This window comes from Daktulosphaira vitifoliae, unplaced genomic scaffold (genome assembly GCF_025091365.1).
Source record: "Daktulosphaira vitifoliae isolate Bord-2020 unplaced genomic scaffold, ASM2509136v1 Scaffold_1, whole genome shotgun sequence".
NCBI lineage: Eukaryota > Metazoa > Arthropoda > Insecta > Hemiptera > Phylloxeridae > Daktulosphaira > Daktulosphaira vitifoliae.
Genome location: NW_026099572.1, coordinates 21,026,579 through 21,041,445, shown reverse-complemented (window position 1 = coordinate 21,041,445; position 14,867 = coordinate 21,026,579). Strand labels below are relative to the sequence as shown.

The window sequence follows — 14,867 nt, the reverse complement described above, 5'->3', positions numbered from 1 at the left end:
TTAGATGTATGAGAAAAAGTGTATCAAATTTTAATTAATTGCTGAAATCTGAGAGTTGATTCTAGAGTAGTATTTTTTTGTTTTGAATTAATAGAACTTATGCTGCTATCTAGTTGTAAGCTACAGTTCATATGTTATCATTGCAGTATTTTGATATTGTTATCTATGGTGTTTAGTTCCAAGGTGCAACGTCTTTCAAATGATAATATTTATACCACAATAATAATAATAAATTATATAAAGACTAGTGATAAAATATCAAATTTAATATGTAGTTCAAGTGAAGTTATGTTATAGTTTAAAAACTAGTTTATATTTTCATTCATTATTGTAAATTAGTAATGTTAATTTTTTGGCTATCTTAGTAAATCAGGTTATTATTTACAAAAATGTACTTTCCAGTCGGTTGGCCAAAAGTTTTGGCCCCTGCTCATGGGGCTGGAACACTTATCCAAGTTGTATGTAACAGGGATAAATTGCTGTTTGCCGTTCTATCTAATGAAAAATTAGAGATTTGGTATTGCAAAGTAAGACTTTTTTTAGAATGTCTATATCGATATGCATAATGAATAACACATTATCTTACTTTTACACTTATCAGGAGATCAAAAATAAAATAAACTCTGATTTCATCCTAAAGTTTATCAATTTTCTAAGTAGTTTAATTCTAATACAAACCATATTTTTTATATTTTGAAGGAATTTATTACGAAGAGAGCTAAATGTAAATCTAAATACCTCATAATACAACTTTTTTAGTTACTTATTCATTGTGTACAGTTTAGTTAATAAAAGTAAATAACTGTATTTTATAAAGCAATCTACATTTTATTGACTATCTTAAAATTTAAATCCCTAAATATTAATGTATGAAAATGTACAAAATTTTAATTAAAAAAAAACACATAATATAATCATAAAAACATTATATTAAAACTTAGCCTAAATACTTATAGTATTATTGTAAATGTTTTTGAAATGTATTTTGAATACATTGTTGAACATTTTTTCCCCAAAAGAATTCAATTTTAGAAGAGACATTGGTTTGTTGCTGATTTCAATATACTATTTTTTATTTTTTTTCATACATATTATAAATAAAATTCAAATTTAATTGAATTATTTTATGAATAATACATAAGTTACAATGCATAATTAAAGTTCTATGAATTGCCTACAATATATGATTAATAATTTTATTGTTTGTTCATAAATATAAGGTTCAGATATTGATGATTATCTTGTAATTTTCAAAATTATAAAAAAATAAAAATACACATGCTTATAAGTATTTAGTATTTCAAATATTTAAAAATAAAAACATTTAAAAAGTTAAAAAATATGTATATATATATATATATTGAATAATTTAAAGAACAATGATATTTATAAAATCTGATGCAATCTAAAAAATAGTTAAATTCTAAAAATCAAATAAATCATTATCCAATCCAACCCAACTCAAAATAATATATTTTTTTATAGCCATGTGTAAAAATAACATCTTACACTAGATCTACTCAAAATTTAGAAGAAATTGGGTTCAACTGTCTTGTGGAATGGCGACCAGATTCTAGTATGTTAGTTATTGTGGTCAGTGTTATGCTTTTATAGAATTATGACTGTTTCATGTAAATTATTAATTTTATTTTTTGTTTTTTTAGACTACCAAAGGTTATTTGATATTTTATGATTTGAAAATAATTGGTGAATCAAATGGTTTATATAACTTAGAAGACTCACAAATTTCTAGTCTCAAAAGAGAAAATGATGAATTATTTGTTAAAGAAATCATACCGTCGTTAAATATTCATCAAGTATTTTACTTATTTAATAATTTGATTTTATTTTTTTACAAATTTTCCCAATTTTAATTACAGATACAAATTGCTTGTGTGGATGGTGGGGTTGGTTGTTTAGTTTGTATTCGCGATGAATTAATGGTAACTACCTGTAAAGGCCATGTTTTGAGGTATTACTGGAATGGGTCTATAAATCGAGATTATTGCTTAGATCTTCGTAGAATTCCATTTTCTATTGATTTACATGTATCTAATGGTTTGTATTATGTTTAAATGTTTACATGTATACTTTGTTATTTTAACAGTAGAAAGTATTTAAATAAACAAAATTATTAACTATAAAATCATCTTATACGTCTTAATATTAGGTCTTTTTAATAGGTTATTATTATACAAACTATTTAATGACTAAGAAATCCTTTCAATTTTTATGAGCAATAGAAACTATTTTATAAACACCTTGTACTATAATATTTTATAAACATAATTAAATTTGATAAATGTATGTTTATTTATAATTTTTAAATATACAGCTGCTCCTATAACTACAAAAAATACATTCATTATTGATATGGAGTATTCACCTTTAGTTGGAGGATTTGGAATTATATTAAATGATGGCCGAGCTGCTCTTCTTACTGCCTCATCTTTAAAATTTGATCCTAATGTAAGAAATTTTAGTTTTTATTTTAAGTTAATAATTATTTTTTAATATTATTATTAATTAACAAAGTCTTAACTTGATCATACTCATGGACAAAGAAATGATAAATTGTTTAACATCTAAATTAAAATAAAATGTTGAAATCTAAATAATAAAAAAATGGCTTGTAAATCATTATCTGTTTAAAATTTGTAACCTATGAAAAATAAGAGAGTTCAAGCTTATGTTGTTTCAAAAATGGACTTGATATTTAATTTTAATTGTTAATATATATATATATATATATATTACTTTTACAAGATATAAATATTGTTTGAATATTTCAGCAAGTCCAAGGAATCTGGGCACCCAATATTGAAACTGGAACATGTACCAGTTTAAACCATAAATATAGGTTAATTGCTTATGGATTAAAAAAGTATGTTTATTATCGTTTTATTCATTTAATAAGAAATTATGTTGAAATTTTATATTTTAGTTCTCAAGGTGTAGTTTTTGCATTGGATGAACAAACTGGCGGTCTCCAGTTATCACACCATTTAATAATTCCTAGTCAAGTATGGCCTGGTGGAGGTTTAGGAGCTGTACGATGTACTAGATGGACTCCTGATGGTTGTGCTTTAGTAATGGCATGGGAAAATGGTGGATTTGCTGTGTGGAGTACTTTTGGTGCTCTTTTAGTTTGTTCATTAGCATGGAATTTTAGTGTAAACGTTGATTTGAACTCTAAAAATCCACTCAATATTATATCAATGGATTGGTCCATTGAAGGATATCAATTATGGATGATTAATAAAGCACCTAAAGATAAAAATGAAGATTTAGTTTTACAAATGTCATTTTTGAAAAGTGCTCTGTCAGTTAATCCTACTATGGTGGGTTTTTTTTATAAAATAATTATTATTAAGTATAAAATAAGATAATAACTTATAATTTTTTATGTAGCATAAAGCACTGTGAGTGACTGATCTTGAAAAAAATTTATTTTGAAATTAACACTTAGGTGCAATTAGGTGTTTGGGGATCTAACTTAATTTCTCCCCTTAAAAATGTTTCTTAAAAATGTATAATTATTAATAATTTTTTAAGGTGTTGTGACACAATTAGAGCAGGCTCCCTCTATAATTCCTAGATTGCGTCTTCGAATGAATAATTTCAAAGTTTTACCTTCCCATAAAGATTACATTATGTGTTACTTTGTTTTTATTATTTATATTAATTTTAATATAAAAGTAATATTTTATGTATGTAACTTGAATATTTAGTTGCAAAATAATTAAATATATTGTATTACATCAAAATGGCAAGTAACCAGTGATTGAAAATCTCTACATTTAAAAAATATAAGTTCACTACAATTATGACAACTTCTTAAAAAAAATTTAAGACACTATTTTGCACCCTCTTTTAAAATTATTTTCAGTTTATTTTTGGAATAATCCATTATGACAATTAAAATGTTGAAGATGAATGTATTATTTTTTATTTATGTATTTATTCATAGTACACCCTTAATGGGTAAAATGTGTATACATTCATTTCATAAATACAGAAATAAAAACTATTAATATTATTTATATTAAATATTAAATTATTTTATTTAATGTTTCTTATATAACCATATTATTTAATAATTGTTGTAAAAAAAAAAAGCTATTAGCTAGTTACGTCTATACTCTAATGTAGTAATTTAAATTTTTTATTGCAACATCTTAAATATTCTCATCGGATCAAATTTTGTAAGTAACCATATGTAAAAAATCTCTTTGAACTTTCTCAAGTTTTTTTAAGACCTATTTGATAAGGTTTGCCAATAATAAAACCAAAAACAAGAATTCATCTGACTATAGATACATATAATGGAAAATGAGGGTTTTAAATTCAGAATAGTTCTGTTTTAAAAAGACCAGATTCCCAATTGCTTTATTACAAAAAAAGTCAACATATTTAAAAAAATTGTAATTGTGATCTAATATTATGAAATATTGTTAGAATAAAAAGTGTAAATATAATATTAAATCTTCTTACAGACCCATCGTCCTCATTTATATCTTCAGGGAGAAGACAAACTTTATCTCAACTTGACATCTGGATTAACCAAAGTGTATAAGATGACTCAAGCTAACAATAGTGATAAAGATCAGGTGACTGTAACTAGCGCATTAGTTGAAAATAAGCAATGGATAATTGTTTATGCTCCTTCTCCATATTTAGCCACTAATTGGCCTATAAGGGTAAATATTTGTTTAGTAAATATTGATTTATTTATATGAAATATTATTTTATTTTATAGACTTCCTGCATAGATGATAATGGTAAACATATAGCAATAGCTGGGCGATGTGGTCTTGCTCATTATTCCTTAATAACACATCGTTGGAAGTTATTTGGAAGTGAAATACAAGAAAAAGATATGATTGTGACTGGGGGAGTTCTATGGTGGCAATGTTACATTGTTTGTGGATGTTATAGTGTACCTGAAGATGAACATCAAGTGCGAATTTACAATGGTGATTCAAGGTTATCCAATGATAATATGATTGCTTATCGTCTAACTGGACAAGCATTGTTACTTGACTGTTTGGAAAATCGATTAGCAGTATTTTGTTCAGACGGGATTGTAAATTTATTTAACATTGAATTATCACCTAATAACAATATGGGTAAATTTTCTCAATATATTATGCAATTTTTTATAATATACTAAATTATCATTATAAATTTTAGCTGTATTAGAAAGAGTACAAACAATTGATATGTCAGCTTTGTGTATTCATCCCACTTGTGTTGTTTCAGTTGTTTTAACTACTCTGCGAATTGAACCTAAAACTAAAGGTTCAACTTTTAGAGATAATTTTCTTTTAAATATAAATGGTCATTTATTATTAGTCAATCAGCAAAGTTGTGATGATAAGGTATGTTCAAAATAAATTATTCAATTTTTTCCTATTTGTTTATTTGTATTAATGGCCTAATACGCTAATTATTTTAAACTCGCCTTTTAGAAATAATTTTTCATAAATTAGCATAGAAACTTTCAATTCTTATATTTTGTATTATTTTTTGTATTTAGCTCTTTTTTTTATCTCAAAATCTATATAGTGATTTTTTATCATTGACCACTAAACATCTTCTATAAGAATAATTTTGAGAAATTTTTCCTTGATTTTATCGAGTAGAATTTATTATTATTTGATTTATAAGTGGTTTAACATTTTTTTAGGTTCATTCCTTGTCCGTTATAAGGGTACAAACTTAATTTTTTATTTTAATAATTACATCAGATTAAAAAGTTTATATATAATAACTGATACATAATTCAGGAAGATAAACTATAAAAATAATTTATCATAACACGGCGCACAATATTATATATGTAATCATAATATATTTTATTTATTTATTTAAGATTAAAAATATCTTGAAACTGAATTACAATATGTTAACTGTTAATTATTTTGTTGTACAACACATTAGAAATAAAATTTATATAGCAACTCACGGTAACGCAGCGCCTACATATGCCTTCTGGTCCTGACAGACAACTGACTCATATGCTGGTGTACACCAGTACGGTGACCCATCCATTCACATAAATATGTTATAATTTTATTCGATAAAATATAGTAGAAAATAATCCAACTAAGGAAATGATGATATATTTAATTAGTATTTTGGAAGTTATTAATATTTTAATATTTATTCTGGAGGTGATTTGCAGGTTATGTTATTTTTATTATTACACATTTGTCTGCTGCTTTACTCCTCCTATTCAAGTGTAAAAACTGTCGTAACTTCAAAACTGCTGGTTAAAAATTTGTTATTGACCAGTCATTTTTTTAATTAGACTATTTTCTAACAGATTAGACATATTTTTCTAAAAACAAAAATTTTGCAAGACTTTTGTTCCACCTATACATTTTTTCAATATGTAAAATAAAAATGTTACCAGTGAAACACATTAAGTAAATACAAAATTCAATTAAAGTAATTGGATTTTTGTATAATAAAGTATGTAGATTTTTACTAATTAAACGTCAGTGCAGAAATTGTTGGAAACTTTCCAATTCTTGATGGACATGTGTACTATTACTCAAAATTTTTGAGTGTTTGTCGACATTGGCAGTGTCAGTGATTGAGTTTGGAGGAATATAAGGGTAGTATGATTGCAAATCAGCCAGAACCTTGAGCAGAAATAATAATTTTCAATAGCATTGCACATTCTCCACATGAACATTTACCCAATTACAATAAGTGCAAACTGGAAAAGATTAATTTGAGTTTGAAGAAAATAGTCTAAGAACATCCCAAACAGTCATGTGCTCAAAAGTTTCATACTGAGTTAGAAGATCTTTCTCGTGGTATGCTATACCGTTTTCTTATGAAAAGATATATTATCAAAGATCATAAGGGGGACGTGAGCAAAATTTAATCCTGAGATTGATCTCCTCCATGATTGAAGTCTTGCCAGAAAGATATCAATAAACATTTGCTGACAAAAGATTTCTTATTTTCTATAGATGGGTGAGTGCTAGTTTTTGCGATTTAACATTACTTACAGTTATTAAATAAAAGCCAAGTATGGTTTCTAAAAGCTGTCTCTTCTTGCTATCTATTGGTTTTGTAGAATCAATATGACACCACACTAGTTGAATAACAATAAAATATTAATCTGAACAAAGGATAGAACAACTGTTTCAACAAAGTTGTAGGAAAAACACATCTAGACTTAAACTCAGCATTGAAAAAAGCAAACTCATTGGCAAAGCATGATTAAGCGCTAGAAAAATGGTGACTGCTTCTAAATAAAAATAGCTAGATGTCCAAACAAGATAGTAAAGAATTGTTGAATCATACAAAGAATACTATGAAGAATACATAGAGCTCAACTACTTAAGGTATCTAGGTTTACAAAATTGAGCCCATGTGTGGTTATTATTTCTCTGGTAATGACAATGGTAGCCAATTTTTGAATGTATTTAAGTCCTTTCTTAACTGTAATAAATTTTGTTCTAATCTACCATACCAAGGCATCATACAAAACGATATAATTTATTACTAAAGTGTATATCCACCATATAGCCCATGGTTTTTTGATTCTTACTTCAATATGTGATTTCTATCTTAGCTTGCTGTCTAGAATATGAGTATTTTACCTCTAACTTAATGCCCATTTCGTGTCTGTTAAGGATAAATGTGTCTAAACTATCAAGTTCTGTTCTTCTTCTGTTGAATATAATTACCTCTGCTTTATTTTGATTGACCACTAGGCCATACTTATTACATGTATATAATGTTGAGTCTCTGCGTTGCCGGCTCTAATATTTTGTCTGTGAATTTACCCATAAATATTCATGTATTAAAACGGATATCTTATGAAAAAAATGTTTCAATTAGTTTTCCATTTAATTAAAACTTTTTTAGTTTCTCATCAAATTTTTGTTACTATTCTACTCCTAGCACTGAGTATACTGATTTTTTTTTTTATTGAATTTTATTTAAAATAATTTTTTTCAGAATTTTATATTATAAATAACAAAGTATTTATAAGTTATAAATTTTATTAACATAGCTAAGCTACTCTTTTTTTATTATAAAACAAAAAATTAAAATTATGTTCATTATAATTATTGTAATTGTTATTTTACTTAGACACAAGTAATTCCGTCTCCTATTTTGTTGGCATCTTGTGTAGAAAATGCTTGGGTGTCAAGTCAATATCGCCGTGATAAGCCTCATCTTACTGAAGCATTATGGTTGTTTTGTGGTGCTCATGGTATGAGAGTTTGGCTCCCCTTATTTCCTAAAAATGGAGATAAATCACACACATTTATGTCAAAAAGAATTATGTTGCCATTTCAGCTTAAAATATACCCTTTAGGTAATCAATAAAAGTTCAAAATATCAATGAAATGTATAAAAAAAAACAAGTTAAATTTAAACCTTAAGGTCCAAGTATAAAGTAAATATGTAATTTTTTTTTAGCAATTCTATTTGAAGATGCTATCATGTTGGGAGCTGAAAATGATACGTTTCTTTATACATCTGATTCATCATCTGTATTTTCACTACCTTTTTGTCAAGTTGAACGAACAGTAATAATTTGTTTATGTATTTAAAAAATCAGTACTTATTGGATATCATCTTTTAGAGTCAAGTTTATTTACATCAAATTTTAAGACAATTGATTCGAAGAAATTTAGGATTTCATGCGTGGGAAGTTGCAAGATGCTGTACTAATTTACCTTACTTTTCTCATTCGTTAGAACTGTTATTACACGAAGTATGTATAATGTTATAAAATCATATAGAATTGTTAACATATCGTCAATAGGTACCTGATATGTCGTATCTCAAAAAATATTTTGTGATTTATACATAATAAAAAAGCAAAGAAAAATAACATACCTTATTAAGTTTGTTTCTAAGAAGTTATAGGTTTGCAACCTTGCTGTTACTGTGTTATTAACCATTTATCAAACATTTTTTCTCTTTGGAAAAGTTGATTTTTGAGATAAAAGGTAATAGTTAGCCATCAACAATATGCTTAAAAATTATTTAAGGTTTTAGAAGAAGAAGCTACGAGTAAAGAGCCAATTCCAGATGCTCAATTACCTAGTGTTATTGAATTTATACAAGAATTTCCTAGCCTGTACTTGGAAACTGTTGTGCAGTGTGCTCGAAAAACAGAAATTGCTTTATGGCCTTATTTATTTTCTGCTGCTGGGAAACCTAAAGATTTATTTCAAGAATGCATGAAAAGACAAAACTTAAATACTGCAGCTTCATATCTGATAATACTTCAAGTAATTTTGTTATAACTATAAATTATTATAACTTATTGAGATTTTAAAGTACATAAAGATTTGGTAACTTTTTATCATATAAATTTTTATTTTGATTTAGAATTTGGAGTCTTCATTAGTTAGCTGTAAATATGCAACATTATTATTAAATTCTGCATTAGAAAATTGTAGATGGGATTTGTCAAAGGATCTTGTCAGATTCTTAAAAGCAATTGGTAAGACAATTAATGGAATTTTTAATAAAATACTATAGTTTATATCAGCAAATTAGTGAATTATTTATAAATAATTGATGATTTTAAAACACTATCTTGTTTAAAAATTCCATAGAATTTTTTGTATAATCAATAATAAAACAACATTAAAAATCATTTAATAACTGTTTCCTATATAAAAATTTAAATATGTATATATATATATATATATTTATTATCTGAATATTTTAATTTTTCAAATATTTTTTTAATTTATTTTACCAGTACATGATAAATAACTTTATCATCTTGTTTACTCTAAATAATAAAATAAGTGTAGCTTATCAAAATATTCATTCAAAGCATATCAAAGAGTCCCCCTTTTTAAAAGTTTCTCTTGAAAATTAAACAATTATTTTACATTTCTTTATATTTTTTATTTATTTATTAAATTATACATTTTGAAATGTTTTTAGATCCAAATGATGCAGATTCTCCAAAAACTTCATGTGTTTTTCCTGCAAAATATAGTATGATGGGACAAGGAACAACTGTGAATCCAAATGAAGAAGACTTATCTTTCTTGATGGGAAATATTCAGGTATTTACTGATGTATATTACCTTTGATAACTTATTTTGATGTTTTGTCATTATTTAACTAGACCTATTAGAGTTTTTTAGTCAACTTTCAAAATATTTCATATTTTGAAAGTCAAAAATTGACTAGAACATCAATTTTTTGTTTGTTAATTAACTATAATATGAAATAAAAATCAGATAAATTTGCTTTCAAATTTTAGCTATGTAATGAATTGAAGTTAAGTATGAATATAAAAGTTTATGTTATTTATGACTATTTTTCATATTTTATTTATGTAATATGGTTAACTATTGTGGGAAGAAACAACTCTTGAAATATTTTTGTATGAATATACATAATTTCATAAGGGAGTAAAAATTAGCTATATTATGGCTAATAAACATTTACGAAAGTTTCACTACTTTAGAATGTTCCTTTTACTTTTTTAGTACATCTGTATCTAAAATTTGAGCTCACTAATGATCTAGAGTCTAATTAGATTAACTGTGACTTATAAAAATATAGAAATAAGTTTCAATACTTAATCAATAATATTTTATTTATCACATCTTTTTTAATTTATTCTACAAAAATAATATAAATCATTCTTTATATTAAAACAAAAAATCAAATGTAAAATTTTAGGTTAGAGGAAGGAGTATAAGTACTAGTACTACACCAAAGGTAGACATGAATTCTACATTTGTAAAAACAGAACCCAACAATGCACAAAGAAAAAAATCTGTTCTTTCCACTGGAAAATCTGAAAATGGGTATAAAATTTTGTGTATCATTTTTTTTTTTATTTCATAATCAGTATAATTTAATACATTTGTTTTGTTGATTATTTATAGTAAAGAAAACATTTATACATATAGTTCAATTTCTGAAGAATTTTTCACAGACACAATTCTTCATAAACATGCAAAAAAATTATTGGTTAATTATAAATTAAGAGCTCTTGGGTACTTTGCTGCACATTTAGATTTTCATTTAGTTGAATGGTTAGCTAAAGAGCGTAATGGTGCTGCCCGAATTGAAAATTATGTTTTAGCATTACGTAGCATATATACAGATTTTTCTTCAAATAATTCATCAAATATTACTCAAAAACGATCAACACCACCTTCTAGTTTTATGAACAATATAGATAAGTCAAAATGGATTGATGGAGGAAGTGCAATTGGTGATAGTGGTTACATGAGTTGTCATGATGTGCCACACTTATCACCACAGTATCCTATTGATGGATTTTTAACTGGTATAGGTTAGTGAATAATAATAAATTAGCCTTGAATTAATTAAGCTATTTAAGTGGCCTTACTAACTTACTAACAGCTCAAAGAAAAACATTATGAATAAATAACATTAAAAAAATGTATTTTTTGTAAACTTTAGATGAAGCTAGTACTGTTAGTGAATCTGAAGAAGCACTCTTATGGAATGATGAAAGGGCTCAGTCTAGTATTGATAGTTGGAATATTATTCCAAATGCTCATATTTTGGAACAATTATCAAATGAACATCTATCAATTAACACAACAAAATCTGAAGTTCAGCTTAGGTAAATTAAAAAAAATAAATAGATTTTTTTAAATATATTATTTTTAATTATTTATTCTTAATTAACTATCATGTTTGTTTTAATAGGTATTTGTTACAATTATTAATTGAAGCAGGATGTTTAGAATGGAGTTTCATTGTTTCAGTATTTCTCCGAGATATTTTAGCAGTTCAAAGACTAGTATCTATATCGCGCTCTCCTGATTATAGTTTTGATTCTGTATCTCGATTAAAACAAGCATTTGTTGTTTTATATCAATGGAGTTGTAATGAATGGTAAATATTAATATCTTTAACTTATTTTGTAAATCCAAACAAATTATCGCAATTAGAAAATGGTTCATTTAGCGCTAGCCATTTTATTTCTCTTAAAATATAATTATGTTAAAAAAATCATGTTTGGTGTTTTTAGTTTCATATATTTCTTGATTTATCAGCTATTAATTACTTTTTTAATTCGTCTGTTATACGTTATGAGAGTGTCAACTTTTTTTTTTAATGGCAACATACATACTTAACTAACTTTTAAAACAAAAAATTTTATAATAAAGAAAGTCATTGATTCAAAACTACATTTGTACTTCGAAAGAAACTAACATTTTTAATTATAAAATGGAGGAATGGGGTGATGTATATTATTTTGTCATCAAACATTTCTCTGATATCCTTTTCTTCCACTCTATATTTTAAAATATTAAGAACTTCCGAAGTACTTGTTCAAAAAATTTATTACCAAAAGTTTTCTTAGTTATACCATTTTTTATTTTATTAGCTAGTTAAATATGTAAAATTTCATTTAAAAAAAACGTCAACATTATTAAATATAAGGGATAAGTTTAAAAAATAATTAATAATTGGTAAATCAAAAAATATCTATAAATTAAAAACATAAAAAAAACCCAGCACAGTGGTGACGTGGCTTAGTTAGATCAAGTATAATGATATCTGACAATGGTTAAAAGCACTATAAAAAAAAACGCTTCGATGCAAATCTTTAGATAGTGTTTAATTTTAAAAAATTGGTGGATTATTCCAAAAGCTACATGATCTGCTATTTCCTTATTTATATCCTAATTAAGATAAAGTTTGTCAAATGAAAAAGAGATATAAATATTATTTCTCATATAAAAATTGTGTTGATCCATACACTTTTCAATAAGTTATAGCATTATAAAGTTAAAAATGTAAAAAATAAAATTGAGAATTTTCACACAAAAATAGCATTTGTAGCCATTTTCACCATGAAGACAAAATAAAGTTCATCATTTTTTTCCATAATAAAGTACATTACATTAGCTTTAATTTAATATATATATAAAAGTGTCAGACTTTCCGGAACACTTTCAAAAGTTAAGTTGAAAAAGTAAATTTTTTGTGAAAAAGTTGTCGTTTTGAATCCCCCCCTATAGGCAGGTAAACGGTCAGATTTATTAAAAAATATACCAAATAATAGATAAAGACATCAAGCATCTATAAAAAATATTTATATTGATTTAGTCATTTTTAAAAAAGTTGTGGCAGTTTTAAGTATAAAATTTCAAAAATTAGCAATTTTTAAATTTGTAATTTTTTTGGAGGTTTCCTCATTTACGGGGAACGAGGGAAATTTTTTCAATATTTGAGGGTAATGTCTTCGACTAGATACAATTTGTGATTTTTTGACGTATCGTTGAAAGAAATCGGTCTAGTGAGAGCTGAAAAAAAGTGGTACAGACACAAAAAAAACATCATAGTAAAACCTATACCTTCTCAGCTTCGCATCGAAGCTAAAATAGGATTATTCCTAATATTTATAAATAACTAAAAAATACGAAAAAAAATTTTTTCTTATTTTAATTATTATTTTATGAGAATCTATTAGCTAAAATTAAAATTTGATCCAATTATCATTTTGTTGAATTTGTTCTTTTTAAATACCTTCTTAGACTATGTTAAAGCATATTTTTTATTATTTATCACTAATAAGAAAAATAAAATAAAAATCAATTTTAGGACAACTGCTTATTAAGTTACAAACATTTTAATATATAGAGTGAGTATGGAAAGTGGGCATAGGCATCGATACATTAGTATGGGTTGCACTTACTCGTGTTGCACAACCACTTTATTTATTAAATGCTTATAACTCAATGAATGCTTGTCTTAAAATTATTATTGACTCATATTTATAGAAAAGGACTAAAAAATGGTTATTTCAAATTTTTTCTTATTTATGACAAATAGTAAAAAAATATATTTAAATATAGTCAAGCCAATTGTTATTTAAAAATAATTCAACAAAATGATAATTGTATCAAAAGTTATTGGTTTGTCAAATCTTTGTGACTACTCTGTATATTTTTTAAATTTTTCTTTACACTTCAGTCAACTATATAGATAGTTTGTATAATATAATTCAACATAAAATACCATTTCTTTTAATTGTAATTTATGTATAAATTCCTTTATATAATATTAATAGAATATGAAAACTTGTTTTTAGTTTTGGTTATAGACCTTTTATGTCAACTTGTCAAGCCCAAATTGGTGCATTAAATCGAATTTTAACATCTAAGCAACCAACTCCTGTCGTAGCATCCCAGGCATCATCATCTTCATTATCTAGTGTTCTTACTCAAGCTTCAAGGTCTAGATCTACGAGTGAAGGAACTGGTGGTAGTCATTCTACTATAGAAATTAATGATCATACACAGAATATTGAGAGCAATCGTCCTTCTATTTCATTAGACTTAGGAGCTGATAATCTACAAAATAATGTAAAAGATCTTGATTCTGTATCAGTAATTAGCCAACAATCTCCAAATAGTTGTTCATTAGCCTAATTTATTTTATTATATAATTTTAAGATCAATAAATAATGTATGAATTCTTACTGTAAGAATAAGTGAAAATTTTTAAATGTTTTTATATAATTTAGTCATTAGACTAAATAATGTTAAAACCAATTTAGCAATACAAACAAATTAATTTTATTCCAAAGAATTATATTTAAATAATAACAAAGATAAACTTAACAAAATAAATTATTAAAAATATTTCTGTTTACATATAATTTTTCTAATTAGTTTACTATTACTGTTTTATACAAAATGTGATATATTTTTACTTTTTAATTTAATTTATACTATTGTTTGTTTTAATAATAATATAATATTTTGTATTTTATCTCAAATAACTCTACTGTTATATAGCAAAGTTAAATTTAACTAGCCTTTTTTTTATAATATTGAAAAATGATTAGTTTGATTAGTATTTCA

At 25.2% G+C, this 14,867-nt stretch overlaps 1 protein-coding gene across 1 annotated transcript; it reads left to right on the top strand.

Moving 5' to 3' along the window:
- The first annotated feature begins 226 nt into the window (after window positions 1–226).
- Window positions 227–14,628, top strand: LOC126893519 (guanine nucleotide exchange factor subunit Rich). The gene is made up of 21 exons (XM_050663814.1): window positions 227–527; window positions 1,486–1,593; window positions 1,665–1,817; window positions 1,881–2,058; window positions 2,336–2,469; window positions 2,793–2,884; window positions 2,945–3,341; window positions 4,497–4,700; window positions 4,760–5,129; window positions 5,194–5,381; window positions 8,119–8,347; window positions 8,452–8,561; window positions 8,618–8,749; window positions 9,030–9,272; window positions 9,373–9,487; window positions 9,943–10,067; window positions 10,693–10,820; window positions 10,902–11,314; window positions 11,446–11,611; window positions 11,698–11,886; window positions 14,093–14,628. Exons 1-21 carry the CDS (start codon window positions 390–392, stop codon window positions 14,430–14,432), a joined length of 4,152 nt encoding a protein of 1,383 aa, XP_050519771.1. The 5' UTR covers window positions 227–389; the 3' UTR covers window positions 14,433–14,628.
- The last annotated feature ends 239 nt before the right edge of the window (window positions 14,629–14,867 follow it).

Excerpts from the sequence above, each read along its gene's own strand:
- LOC126893519 (XM_050663814.1), top strand. The coding sequence starts at position 390 with ATGTACTTTCCAGTCGGTTGGCCAAAAGTTTTGGCCCCTGCTCATGGG. Across the intron at positions 2,470-2,792 it reads CTTTAAAATTTGATCCTAAT|CAAGTCCAAGGAATCTGGGC; the intron begins GTAAGAAATTTT and ends TGAATATTTCAG. Across the intron at positions 8,750-9,029 it reads TAGAACTGTTATTACACGAA|GTTTTAGAAGAAGAAGCTAC; the intron begins GTATGTATAATG and ends AAATTATTTAAG.